Source organism: Pygoscelis adeliae, unplaced genomic scaffold, assembly GCF_000699105.1.
Source record: "Pygoscelis adeliae isolate BGI_AS28 unplaced genomic scaffold, ASM69910v1 Scaffold7, whole genome shotgun sequence".
Lineage (NCBI taxonomy): Eukaryota > Metazoa > Chordata > Aves > Sphenisciformes > Spheniscidae > Pygoscelis > Pygoscelis adeliae.
In genome coordinates this window covers 2,282,869-2,297,965 of record NW_008825268.1, presented here as the reverse complement: position 1 = coordinate 2,297,965, position 15,097 = coordinate 2,282,869, and the positions used below count along the sequence as shown (strand labels likewise).

Genomic DNA, 15,097 nt, shown 5'->3' with positions numbered 1-15,097 from the left:
TTATTGGGGGGGGGGGGGGGGGGCGGGGGGGGGGAAAAAAAATCAGAGTTCTGTCAAACCCTATAATGTCAGTGTTATCTCAAAGATGAAGCATCGCTATAGACTGAACTTTTCCACAAATAATTTACTCCCTTAACAATTTTTTTAATATTTCCTCATTGAATTATATGGTCAGCTGAACACAGTATTAAACGGTATGGAAAAGATATCACCATCTTGTGATATATCCTAAAAGTCACTTAAATATGATGCTGACCAGATCTTGGAAGCTCTAACTCAAGTTTTAAGAAAAGCTACACATGGATATTAAATGTTTGCTATACCTTGCTTTAAGACGTTAACCATCACTAGGTAGTGAGGAAAGCAAAAACAAGCTGATAGTGACTCAGAATATACAAAGGAATAATAATAAACATACCTGAGAGAGGCTGTAATAATTAATATGGTCTAGACTTGGTTCTTCATTGGAAACCATGTGAAAAAAATGTTTAATGGATATTTTTATTAACAAACAATTCACACCCTGCTAGTTACCATGCAAGCAGACAGTATTTCTGCCATAGAGGATGGATTCCAATCGTGCAAATATTTACTTACGCATTTCCCTTCCCTATTCTGACTAGTCTTATTTGTCACTCAGAGAGGCATGGGCATATGCCCAAGCATCTGCAGGATCAGGGGCTGGAACAGGCAAAATAACTGAAAGGCAGAAATTGAAACCCTAGAGGCTTGCCCTCAGATCCCAAACATTCAGGCAGTGGAAGATTCAGAGAAAACTCTCTTAAACCCCAGCCTGTTGGCCTATCCTGAAAATCACAGATGTTTCAGAGGATGCTGGAGAAATCCATCTGGCGCTAAGGAACAGCTCTGCCTTACTCCAAGTAATTGTGAAGATTGTAGTTAGACATCTAACCTGCAGCAGAACCCATTTAACCCCAGAGAGGTGCTGACTGACAGGCAGAGTTGAAGCAGCAGGATAGCTCTTCTCATCTAATGCTGACTCTCAAAAGGCCACAAAACATTAATCAATTCATTCACACAGATGTGCATAGAGAGAGAAAACCACTGTTCCCTGTTAGGATTCAGGAAGTCAACTGTCTAAGACACTGCCTGCTGATCAGAGTAACTTGGCCCCTAGCCTGCGTTCATTATATGCAGTCCATTTAATGAACATAGGTTAGAGTCCATTTTTAAAACTAGCCCCTTGGTACTGTGGCTTACATTGTGACTTCTTAAAATGAAATGAATGAGATTTGTTTTCCTCATGAAGATTCCCTTGGTGTTAAATTTCATAAAATATCTTTAGGAGTATTTTTCTTCCTGGAAAATGATGCGTCTCCATTATAACAAATCCTCAGCAAGCTAAAAGTCAAATAAAGTTTACATTTTCCCTTTGTGTGCAAATGTAGTGACAAGACGTACAGTGCAAGAGGATGATGTGACAGTACATCCAAATTTCCATTTGCCCTGAAAGCCCATGTTTCAGTAGTTGTGGCTGCTTCAAAGGGACTCGAACTTAGTGATCACAGGAAAGGGCAAAGAGGTATTTGACAAAGGAGTCCTAACAACTAATATGGGAATATCTTCCAAACTACTGTGTTCAGCTATGTCCCCAAGCTCTCAAATCCAGCAAAACAGAAGGGACACTATTCCATGAACAGAAAAGTGCCTTACGAAGTTCACCTGAGTGGTTTTCCACTGTCTTCTAACACATTGTAAGTTATAGAGAGCTTGAAGCAAAGAGGAAGCATTACTGTGAGACATTTTTATACTAAATCTCTAGCAATGGAAGACAGCTGGTTGTTCTTTCATTAAATGATGCATCATTATCAGACAGCTATAGCCAATCTGCTGTTAGAAAACATCAAAGAGCACCAAGAGCAAGATGTTTCTCCCACAGTCAGCAGTTTTTCATATGGTAGAGAGGAATCTTGTACTCTGTGGAAGGTTCACAGGTTCATGTATCTCACAGCAAGACGGGACCACTAGGATCCTGGAATATAACCCTAGTGATTCTTGCACAGTCATCAAGACCTTGTACTACTTCAGACAGATTCTGTTCTGTCAGCTGAAGAAATTCCTTAGGTGAAATCTCAAAGGGCTAAATTCTTCCTATCATGACATACGAAATACACTTGTTACTAGACTGCTAGCACAGAACTAGGTTCCTCCCCACCACTTGATCCCATACAACTCCAACACTATCAGGGAAAAGCAACTAGCAATCCACCATCCCTGGACAGATGTGATTCTCTTTCTTGGCAACACCTCTATTTGCCAAATAATATGCTATTTTTCATAGTAGGCTTTGCTGGGGGGGGAGGGGGCAGGGGAGAGAGCAGGGGGAGGAGAGCAGGAAAAACAGAGTGCATACCAGAACTACAAGCCATCTACAAATGCTCTAGCTGGCAAGAGTGAAGGCACTAGTTATTCATGGGAAGTCAGGAGCTTTCCTCCAAGTTTCTAAGGAGCTGACAGTGCCAGAAAATGCATGTTTTTCCCTTGCAAGGCTGATTTTATTCAATGTTCAAATAATATTCACACTCAGAAGAACTCAAAGCAAAGAAAAAGCCTTGAGATGGAAAAAAACCAAAAAACCAAGAGAACAGAAGCCATTAAGATGGTACAAAGCTCAGGGATGTTGAGCAACTGGAGCTAATCCAGAACAAGATGAAGCTGGGTGTGTTGAAAATAGAGATTGTACAACCTTCTTTGTCCTGTAACTGGTTAACTCATTTCATTATTCAGGACTATTCTTGGACTCTTCATCAACACTTCATTCCCACAGGACATTATCATCACATGTTCGATCATCTCTGGATGACGAAAAGAGCTACACTACTCTCACAGACAACCACCTGGAGACATTTACTCATGCCTTTGGCTGGGTTACAGCAGTAAGGACACCAGGGCATCAAGTTGTTCAACACACAGGACACACTTACGCACTTCCTAACCACAGAACTACCAGCAGACGCTACATCTCTCCTCCACCTTCTGTATTGCCTTCCCACAAAACGTTCTACCAAATGTAACGGTCTAATCCGTAGTTTCACTGCTACACCAAGGACATATTTTACAAACATACACAAAACCTTCTACCAAGAAAAGTTCTGTTCAACACATCCTTCTGTCTCACATAACAGAATGTTTACGTCAAAGGATAAAGTATGCTGCAGTTTAAAATCAGACAATGGTCTGCTGAAGGTTAAGAAACAACCCTTTCCCTCTACACCCTCAGGCATGGTCACAATTAAATTATCTACGTCAACAGCAAGAGGCATTTCTTTAACCTTCACTTTTTTAATTTGTATGCAGAGAAACAGCCAAATAATAACAATAACAACAACAATCAAAACAAAACCAGGCAGAGACCTACCAAACAAGACTTTCCACTTCATGTAGATCTTACATGGCAGAAGAGATTAGAAAAATAACTGAGCAGCAGTGATAAATGTATAGTTGTCTTTCACCTAACACTGGAAGGTACCCTCATACCACAGTGATAAGCACAGCCACAAATTCCCTCAAAGCATAACAGAGTAGTACTTCAAAGGGAGGGGAAAAAGCAAAGAAAAAAAAAGAAAAAAAGAAATAAAAGAATAAGTTAAGAGTAGGACCACAGCCTGAAAAAAAACCAAAGCAAACATTTCTGGCTGGTCAAAGCACAAAACCCAGAAATATCACTTAAACATACAGCAGTTTAATGAATCTCCTCTCTTGCTAGCAGTCTAACAGATGCTTAAAGTGAATTGTATTGCTGCTACAAAATGGCTGTATTAATGCAATTTGCTGCCTGATTTCTGCATAACCAAATTGTTTCATCTGCTACATAGCATTCATTTGCTTTTCAGTACTATGATCTCAGTCCAAGTATTGGCACGTAAGCTTTCCTGAAAGACAATTAGGCCCAATTAAAAGTATTCTTCCTTATCAGATAGGTCAAGTACAGAAAGGAGGAACCTAGTGATCAAAACCAGTCCCAAAAGTCACCTTTCTGGATTAAGACAGGGCTTCTTTGGTGAAGCAGGGTAGGGGAAGCAAAAGATGCTAATCTCACTCTACAAGGAAAGGGCTGTAGTTTTCAAATCTGTAAAATCAGTGCCTTTCATGAATGCTACATTCACTCTGCATTTACGGTGTTCAGAATTCCTATTTGTGAAACTGGATCTCTAATCGGGAAAGTTCACATCGCAGTAAGGAAGTAGTACTCTCTCTCTTCTCCCTTTCATTTATTCATACCTTAAAAGATTTAATTTGCCCATAAACCTGCTCAGATGCAGATTGGGCCAAATCCTTAGAGTCTGTAAATGATCATAGATCCACTGATGTCCACGGAGCTCCAAGAAACATCAGCTGAGTTTCTGGCCTGCTCGCTACACTCTATCCTGTCAGTAGTTGTATCATTTTCCCCTCATGTGAGCTAATCGTAGGCAAGAAGATTTGCACTCAGCAGCAGTACTTACTGCAGTTCTCTGCTTTTTTGTTTCGGTGAATGACCGTCTTTTGACTGGGTGTGCTGAAGAGGCTGGTCCAGTTGACAGTGTGGTAGTAGCACAAATTGCTGTTGTCTGTTATGTAGATGTTGCCAGCACTGATTTGCTTTAAGGACTGAAACTGCAGTGAGGTAATGCCTTGTTGCTTTAGGATGAGTAAGGAAAGACCACTGTGATGAAAACAAAAGTAAGAGAGAACAGGAATTAGCACCAGAAGGTGAAACTTATTAGAGCTGGTTGGGAATTTCCCACTAGTTCCTAATGTCAAGATGACCTTTCTGGCAAAACTGAAATTTGATCAGAAAACTTATTTTGGGGTGACACAAATGTTTTATGAGTCAACATCCAGCTCTGTTGCCTAGAAAAATTATGAGCCCTGTAAGACTTGTGATACGGCAAGCTGTGATGCTCACAGCGCTAGGCCAACTGGGCCAGCGAAACACCTCAACTTGTTCCATTTCATCCATTAACATGTTTTTTGAGACAAAGTGCTGCTGAGACAACAGAATAAAATCCAGATTTTTTTTTCTAAGACAACAGAATTAATACTATGGTAGTTTATAGGCTAAGGAGAAACTGACAAAGTCATGCAAAATGTATTAACATCTTCTGTCAGGCACCAAATTAATGTCATTTATAGTAATACAGGAAGAAATTGTTATTTTCAAGGAAATTTTTCCAGCCCACTTTCTACATTTCATTTTTCTTTTGTTGTAATATGTGGTTATCTCTGTTCTTCATCAAAGGAATGGTAAATGATTGTCTGTGTAACATGGAAATGACTGCACATATTTTATGACTGAAAAATAGTGAAGACGATATCCAGTTTCTGGGCATCCTTTAAGTTATTGTATTTTAATGGTTATAATTGTTTTCCAGCTGTTCCAAATAAAAATTGCTGCTTCCAAACAGAATGCTGGGCTGTAATTCAATCTCAAGGTTTCACTGCTATTCATAATCTTGCTTGGGTTGCTGTTTAAGATGCCAGCAGAATCCCATGACTGATTTACTATATATTTACACAATGGGGAACCAGGGATTGCTGTATATATATCATTCAGATACCTTCTTGTGCTTCCCTCATTATTTCTCACCCCATTTTCTTCTCTTCAAACGAATTCTTCCATATGACTATTCATACGGAAACATCTCTGGTAAAAATGGCACTACAGAGCTAACGTACGCCCCACCTGCATGGTACCTCAGTGATTTCAGTGTTCTTCCACGTATTTATCTTTTACCATTTCTTAAGACCACATTGTTCTTTGGGCACATGAGCCTGCACTTCCAATCGCAACCATATAAACTTCCTGATAAGGGGGCTAAATTCTGCTATTAATGTCTTTTAACTTATGTTTCACATTCACAAGGTATTTTAAACCATTAAATATACTTTCTGGACAATGAGTTAACAGCTACAGCAATGAACCAAGATGGGGTTTTTTTGGGTATTTTTTGGATTTTTTTAAATCATTATGTTCAAAAGATATTACCCATTATAAACAACCGATTAGCAAAGATACTGGTAATGAATACCTTGGTAACAAAGAAAAACATATCAATTTATGATGCCCTTCCCAAAGGATGTTGCGTTCTGTGCTAGTGAACAAAGAACCATTGAATATTAATAAAAAACGATTCCATCAACAGAGGAAGTACCTTACCTATAGAGAGCTCTTCCACCAATAGTAACCAAGTTAGAAAACACCCTGAAATCTGTCATATTCTCAGGCCATGACTGTATGTTCAAATACCCTGAAGGAGAAAAAGGCAAGCATACGAATATCAATGACTTCAGCCATAAAGACTGCTTTATCACATACATGAATTAGGATAGGCTTAGCCTATAAATGAAAGACACTGCTGGTCTGAGAAAAAGAAATAATAGGTAATGAATGCTGCAGACTACTGTCTTTAAATTCATCAGGCTGCTCACCACTGTTTCCTCCAAGAAGGCAAAGGAGGACTAACAGTCACAGCAGCGTTACGTCCACTTTCGACAAGACACAGTGAGGGTGAACCTAAACACAGGCTGAAATCTTGCAAGGCATCCCAGCCTTTTCTAAACAGCAGCAGGAAAAATGGAGATTTGCCTGAATTAAGAACATTTAGTTTTAAAATGTGCTAGAGACTTGGGACAGAAGTTGAGAGATCTGTTATGATGCACTAAAGATGACAAGACTTTCCTAAAACAAAGAACTTGCAATCGTTTCTCTGTGTGTGTGTGTGCGAGGACTGTTCATCACCAGAAAGCATTTTCTGCACAGATATGTGGGACTACTTACTCTGTGCTACACAGACCTCTACAGAGTGCAGTTCCCTATGATTTTGATTCAGTACTGGACTGAAATGCAGTACACCTTTAAGCATAGGGGTAATTCCACTTAAGTAGTAGAGCTGAGACTGTCAATTAGACAGTGTGCTTAAGAATGCTAAATTACAGACACCCAGATGCCAGATTATCTTTGACATTAATTAGGGAGAGATTCGCAGCTTACTTTCATTTTTTAATCCCACTGGTTTGCTGAAATGCACAACTTTTGAGAGGTGAAGCACATGGGAGAGAACTCATTTCAAGTGCCAAACCCTTGTTGAGCTCCACCCAGCTACAATCATGCTTGTAGCATCCAAAGATTTTTTTTTGTGTGCATGAAATAGAATTTTTTTTTCATTTCCCTATCTATACATTATCAGCAATCAATTGAGAACTCAGAGCTGTAGTATCTTCCTCCCTATCCCCCAAATGGTGAAACAACAAGCAAGATGCAAGAAAAGTAGTACTGAGTTCTAGCTATACGACCGCACTGAAAAGCTACAAAAGATGGGAGGGACTACCACCCCACACATTATACATTTGTCTTTAAATTACAGAAGCTAATTTGCAACAGCATCTGCCGTTAGACCAAGAGAAGAAGCTGCAAAACCAGATTGTCTTGTCTGTTTTTTTCCAAGGTATATTTCAAATGCTTTCAAGTGAAGACCAAGACCCCTTGCCCACTCAACAGTAAGGTCTTGGTCTTCTGATGCTTGTGTACCCCAAACATAATGGGTATTCTGTATTCATGAGCAAAGGACAACACATTGTGAAGATCAACTGATACTGAAGTTGTTGTGTATTAAACTTCTATGAAGTTTACAGTGCAGTTGAGTTGAAAGAAAAAAGCACCTTGTGTTCTTCAGAAAACCCAACAAATGACAACCATAAATGCAACGTGAGAAGTTCAGATTATATGAAATCAGAAGTGTGTTACCTGTTATCTCTCTCACTGTTTGGAAGATATTTAATTTCTCTGGATTGATTGCAGCGATTGTGTGATACGGGTCCCTGAAAGATTAAAAGGACAAAATGGGATATTCTGAATAAAAAAAGATCATGTTCTCAAAGCTGTTTCACGTAGAAAGCAGTATTCAGGAGGTCAACACTTTGCTTTTAGGCAGTATATGATTCGGATTTCTTCAGACTGTTTCCAATTTCTTCAGACTGTTGTTCCTGCAGAACCTGTGTCTAACTTCTCCCAAGTCATCTTGAAGGAAAATAATGGTGCCTAGCATCTTTAAGGTTCAAATCATTAAAGTTTTAGCAAATATTTATGCTCATAGAAAATTAAGGGATTCTGAACAAGCATGGGTGATCTCCCTAAAAGAAAGATGAATTTTCAACATTTTTTCCAGGAATACTAGCTCAAATGGTACAGTTGCGATACTGTACTACCAGGACTAACAAAACTGCTACTGAAACGAGTGACAAGCTATAAGCAAAACAAAACTAAGAGCTTGCCAGCACTTCCTCACAGATGGCATTAAAAGGGTACACTTTTTAGAAGGTGTTGAACAGGGAACATCAAAAAGCACAGACCCTTGCCAAGCAAGTTTGTCACCTGAGAAATAAAATACCCCCAAACATTAAAATCTCAAAGTTACATATGCTACAGTGTAAAAAGATGAAGCTGACCTTGATTTTGAGTGCCATCATTAAGCAAATAATTCCACCCCCCCAAATTTTAAAGGAGTAAAGAATCTCCAACTATTTAAGAAGCTGACTAGAAGCCTAATCCAAACAAAAATCCTTTAAAAATTCAGGAAAGATTCTTTTGTAACACATTGTTATGGTATTTTTGAGGGTTTTCTGAGGGTAGGAAACATCCTCAGTAAATGTGGAGCACACATTTCCACCTCTGCTCCTTCTGCTTTCCAAAAGACATTGTTCTTGGAATTGGAACATGGAGGTAACCAACCAGGCTGTCTTTGGGGATAGGCCTCACAAATCTGTGTGGCGACAGACTGATGGGGTCACTTCTAACCATCCTGGAGGCCATTCCAGGTTAGCAGCAACAAAATGAGTTCTCGAACCTTAACATAAAGCCCAGTGGACCACAGAAGCATCATATACACTTAATTTTAACAATTTGGGGCTCTCAGAAAACTAGGCAACAAGTTTTGAATACCTAACAGAAACACAGCATTTTGCTTTTACAATGCATAACTATTAAAAAAGGAAAACCCTTGCCTGTACTAAGCATGAGGTTGCTGAATTTCACCTCCAAATCCTAACATAAAGTAGTCTTTAAAGTTACAAATATACATTTAACCGCCTTAAGCAGCCAAATGACTGATATGTTTTATCAACATATAAAACTGTAGGATAATGCAGTCATCTTCTACCATTCTTATTAGCAGAGTCAAGATTTTTCAGTAGAACAGGCATAGCTGAATTTTACAGCTCCAGGAATGAGAGTTTCAGCTCATTGTGAAACTGGAGATGGACAACTAAAGGGAAGATAAAAACCTGGTGAGCACTGAGGGCTTGTAGCTCCTGCTGCAAGTGGGAAGAAGGAGGCGGCAGCATTTGCTGCTAGCTGGGGCTGTCCATCCTTAAAGTACAGCTCTCCTTGGTATATCCCACCGCTTCACAGGCAGCAACACAAGCGGAAGGCAGCTTGGCTTTTTAGCACCCCAACCAGAAGGAAACAGTAGAGGGAAGACTGCATCTGACCTATACAGGTCCTACCCATTTTCCAGCCAATGTTTTTTCAGTCTCTGTCTCAGGCAGCAGATATGTATCCTAATGAAGATCACTTTATCCATACACCTCAGCAGAGCATTACCTTAGAAGAATGAGTACTACTGACTCACCAAAATTTAGGTCTACCTTCATCCCATTTAACTTCTGGACACTAATTAAAGCCAATTCATAATTATCCAATTTATATATAAACTGTTATAAATAATTGTGCATAAAACCAATTCATAATTATAGATATAGTTTTTATATGAATTATTACAAATTCACAAGACTTGAAGTTCAAGTACTCAGGAAAGGGAAAGACAGGCTACAGAATCACAGGATCGAAAATATGACAGGATCAATAGTAATGGCACAGTTCCCAATGAAAGCAAACAAAAAAAATCCACTCGGCATCTTTCACTGAAGTTATTCTCTGCCAGTACAAAAAGTCTTTCAATTCCCAACAGAGAGCTAGACTTTAAGTCCCTACAACCTGAAACACTGAAAATTCATACTTTTAAAAGCTGCAGATCACTCTGAGTAAATGAATTTGTAAAAGAAGTTAACTAAAAGTTGGAGTGGAAATATGTATTATTGTTGTTGCTCCATACTGTCCATTTATATAATAAACTACTTGTGTAGCTAGTGTCATTTTTTTAATTTCCTTTCTGTATGATTGATTTGCAAAATGTAACAGAAATTTTAAACAAAAAGCTGTTCCAGATATATAAAGTTATTTTAACTAATTCTCAAATCTTCTTCTCTTCTCTTAATATATACTACTGTAATTTATGCTGTGGAAAAATTTAGGGTTGCAGAACTCAGTGTCCTCATACTTAAGACTTGTTGGAGTGAGTTTTCTTCAAAAGAATGAGAGACAAAGTGCTACACAGTTTCAACATTACATGTCCTAGGCTTATATTCTTCTATCAAAATAGAACAAAATATTTTAACCCTCTGCTTTATAGTCCATAATTTAGATATTTTTCAGATGAATACGGTTTTATTCAAGGTTGGTTTTAGTCCCTTTAATTTAGACAGACTTTTTAATGAGACTCATCTCGTAACTTTGCAGCTAATACAACTTTTGCAACAAAAGCAGTTCTAATACTCCAAATTACATTTCATGTAATGCACTGGAACAATCCACACAAAATTGCTCACATCCTCTAGCTGCTTGTCTTGCATTTAGTAGAGTACTTCCTGTCCTGTGAGACTGAATAGATTTACATCCAGCCTCTCAGTCGGTCATTTGGCCAGATCAGAAAGTGTGACGGCCTGAGCGCTGACTCCTGTGTGACCTTCTCCAGGGTTTCAACAAGTTCGAAGCAGCATTTCCTTAAACCACTTGAACCAAAGTCCTTCTTCCTCCCTAGGCTACATTAACCTTTCACACTGTACTCCCTGCTGGAGAGATGAGAAGACCAACTACACAGTCAAAGCTCACATTTGCTGGCCTTTTGAAAATCACTGAGCTGTAGGGCCCCACTGAAGTGGATTTTCAACTGTCTTTCTCATGGCTGGAGTCAAGTTGTAGGTGAAGCATTACAACCAATCACTAGATCAAATCAAGGAAACAAGTCATTTCTTTCCACCTCACCTAGTAGGGAAATTTGAGCCAGGCAGCCTAGTGTCAACCACTTCAGATTCAGATAGTTTAGATTATAATATAGAAAGACTAAAGAAAAATCTGCTGGCACTACTTATGCCAGAATTCCATTTCAGATCAATCTGTAGACATTGAGTTAATCACATTTTGGCTATGCCATAAAGTTACAAACATGGAGTTGGTTTGGGAACTGTATTTAAGGTATCAAATGTTGACAACCAGTTGCAAGCAATGTTGAAAGCTCTGAGGAACATAAAAAGCAAGTTAAAATTTGAAGCCTACACAGTGGTAGAAGCAATTGAGTACTTTACATTGTTAATGTACCACAAAATATCTGCATACTTATCACAACAAACGGGCAAAAGGGTTTAATCTTATTTGTCCATTTTGAGGATTTTGTTCATTTCAGTATGTCCAGAAATACCTCAAAGTGTCACATGTAATTCACCATGGCTGATGGTGAATTCACAACATGAGAGCTTGAATTAGTAAGAAGATACAATCATATTTGTGTTCTCTCAATGACAGGAAGAATACAATGCAAGAAAGCGGCCAGTTGCATTGGCCTTCACCTGACCATCGAAAGAGAGTATGTCTGTCTTCCCTGGACACATCCCACCCTTGCAGCATTTGCACCATGCATTAACCTTTGCTGCAACAGCAAACACACAGTGCACCAAACTTTAAACAGCAAGGCACTAATTATCTGCCTGTTATATCTTCCTTTAGAAGGAGACATTGGTGAGACTTTTAAATACTGGTTCTGTCCCTCGCATCTTCAACCGTTACTAAGACTTATTCAATATACAGCTATATTTAAACCAAAACACTGGATTAAATACCAGTGAGTTTTGTGTATCTCTGCCATTGAAACTTGAATATATGCTTCAAAACTGACTGACAAGAGGGCAGCTTTTTTGCATGTATATGCCGTGACAGCCACCCAGGCTATGGCAATTTATGCTAGGTGAGGCACTCTCTGCATATTCTGCTCATTAGACTGCTGGCCATATGAAATTTAAAACAAACTAATGGAAGGTAACTTCCCTTTTTCCCTTCTATTCTCTAATCAGCCATTATTGTAAGCCAGTACCAAGGATCTCATAAAGTAACCAAAGATCACAGTTGTCTTTTCTCTTTCTAGCACAAACAGTCTACTTCGTCCTTTCTTTTCCTAGAGGTTGAATCATAAGAATCAAGGTAAGTTTCCTTCATAATGGAAGGCAGAAAACTAATTTATCCTGGATCTGCTATTCTGTAAAAGAAGCCAGCAGCCATCATTAAGAGGTGGACGCAATTCATTTCAGCTGGCACCATGACATAACATCTTAACATTTTGTCACTTACCCGTGAATCCCAGTAACAAGGAAGATAAGGTTGCCATTGATCTTGGTACAGTTTATGAACTTGTCAATGTTGCTGGAATCCACCGTCTGAGCTGACACTAAACTCCCTGTTCCAATGCCATCACATGCTGTCAAAACAAGGAGTTTGTGTAAAGAACTAGGAAAAACAACTACTGAATCAGAACATGTTGGCCTTCTAGACGCGAGTCTTCATTTCTTTCAGAGACAAAGCAGCAGAGAGGTGTTAAAATGGCACCCTTTACCCATATTCCCAAAGAAGCATGTGCCAATATAAAACAAACAATAAGCTAAAGTACCTGCCACAGAAGGACTTCCTGGCACACAGGTTAAGGTATATCACACTGGATCTAAAGGCAAATATGAACCACACAAAATCCCCCTCAAGCCAGCTGTAAACAGATAGTTGATAACTTAGCTCAGACTAGCCTGGTGGCCATGCCATTTATGCGTGCACTACTCACTGCAGAACCTGAGGGGTCCTAACACTGCTAGCTCAAGAGGTCCCCTTTGCTCTGGTGGATTTGTGAACTTAACTATTCACATGCCATAAGGTCCTTTAGAAAGGACATACAAATAATTCTTTACTCCTCATCCCAACAAAGAAGTTACTGAGGCCTGGAGAAACTTTAGTACCCAGTGAGGAAACTTCTCTGCGTAGCTTTTCTATGTAATTTAGTTGCATTTTCTGGGACGCATGATACATACAGGAACAAATCCTTCATGACTTGTATCACATAACGTATCCTATCTCCCTAAATGGGCTCCTCTAACGGCAACTACCAGCAGTACACCTGAACCTTTTACAAACATGTGATAACTTTCCTCCTCACAGAGTAAGGCTAAGACCTTGACAGGAACACTACACATGCATTTTCATGCATAAAACTATCTATCTAGCAAAAAAGTTATTTGCTCCAATTATGTTAAAGGGCTAGACATTGCCTTCACTTTGAATTCAGCATGTCAGTACCCTGCCGTGGCAGAGATCTCTGACTTTTTCAGCCTTGTGGCATGACTGTTGATTTACAGTTTTTCAGTAGCTTCATTGTGAATTCCCTTCCAGATATGGCTTCCACTAGGACTGAAAAGTGGCATAGGCCCACGTGGGAAAACAAATGGTGCTTTGCTCCTGAGACCTTCAAGCAGAGAGCAGAAAGTCTCCTTAGTGGAGCTTGGGACAGCAAAGTAACCTATAGATTTCACTCTTCTCAACAGCACCAACGCTGAAAAACTTCTAGTCTATGTTTTAGACAGAAAGGAGGTAGAAGATTCTGGGAAAACAGAGACAATTTTAAAAAACAGAGGAAATAAATGGAAACCTAATGTTGTATTGACAAGTATGAGACATACCATACATTGAAGCCAGGGCTTTAGTATGGCCCCCTTTGGAATGACAAAAGGACAGCTCTAAAACACCTCCAGGAAATACTTGTCATTAAAATAACATAATAAAGAATTCTTTCAAATTTCTCTAAAACCAACAGAGAAATCCCCTTCATTTTTATCTAATCAGAAGTAATTAGTTTGGTTATATTGCCATTACAACTTAATGAATTTTCATTCTGTTGTATTACTTCACACACAGTCTACATAGTTCAAAGTTCTGTGGATATCCAAAGACTATTAATATTCTACAACATACTCATGAAGGGTATTTTATGCCAAAATAACACCTTGCTCTGCTCTACTACAGTGTAGACCGCATTCAAGAAAATTTATACTAAACTACTGCCTACCTTTAGGACAAATGTCAGTGCACGGCTTGCACATCTTAATACCATTTTCTTCAACCTCCATCTTGGAGCTTGGACATGCACGGACACAAGAGCTGGAATCTACCACAAAGTTGTCTGAAGAGAAAAAGAAGATATTGGCAGAAAGCAAATCAGTGGACTAAATAATACTGGGACACATGTTTATGGACTCTATGTCAATCCATATTATTAATTGCCTGAGCACCTCCACATTGACATTAACATTTAGTGTTTTCAGAAGTGTATAAACAAGCTAATTAGGCATGTCTTCAGATACTTATGAAAATCCATGAATTGTCAGGCCTGATCCCCACTCCTCCCCCAATTTGGTTTTATCATTATTTGTGGTAAAAAAAGCTACAGTAAGTGGAGAGAAATAAAACAAGATGCTCTGCCTTGTCTCTTTCATACGTACAGAAGTATCGCTCTGCAGAGGGACCTGGACAGGCTGGATCGATGGGCCAAGGCCAACTGTATGAGACCCAACAAGGCCAAGTGCCGGGTCCTGCACTTCAGCCACAACAACCCCATGCAGCACTACAGGCTTGGGGAAGAGTGGCTGGAAAGCTGCCTGGCGGAAAAGGACCTGGGGGTGTTGGTCGACAGCCGGCTGAACATGAGCCGGCAGTGTGCCCAGGCGGCCAAGAAGGCCAATGGCATCCTGGCCTGTATCAGAACTAGTGTGGCCAGCAGGAGTAGGGAAGTGATCGTGCCCCTGTACTCGGCACTGGTGAGGCCGCACAGGCTCGAATACTGTGTTCAGTTTTGGGCCCCTCACTACAAGAAGGATGTTGAGATGTTGGAGCGTGTCCAGAGAAGGGCAACGAGGCTGGTGAGGGGTCTGGAGAACAAGTCTTATGAGGAGC

General features: G+C 39.6%; 1 protein-coding gene across 1 annotated transcript in view; it reads right to left on the bottom strand.

The window, feature by feature from the left end:
• Positions 1 to 15,097, bottom strand: part of ERBB4 (v-erb-b2 avian erythroblastic leukemia viral oncogene homolog 4) — a 580,731-nt gene that overhangs the window by 173,482 nt on the left and 392,152 nt on the right. The window contains exons 9-13 of the mRNA XM_009329670.1: positions 14,214 to 14,327; positions 12,458 to 12,584; positions 7,748 to 7,821; positions 6,161 to 6,251; positions 4,467 to 4,666 (exon numbers count right to left, since the gene is read on the bottom strand). Of these exons, the coding sequence (XP_009327945.1) occupies positions 4,467 to 4,666; positions 6,161 to 6,251; positions 7,748 to 7,821; positions 12,458 to 12,584; positions 14,214 to 14,327 (606 nt within the window). The remainder of the gene's footprint in view (positions 1 to 4,466; positions 4,667 to 6,160; positions 6,252 to 7,747; positions 7,822 to 12,457; positions 12,585 to 14,213; positions 14,328 to 15,097) is intronic.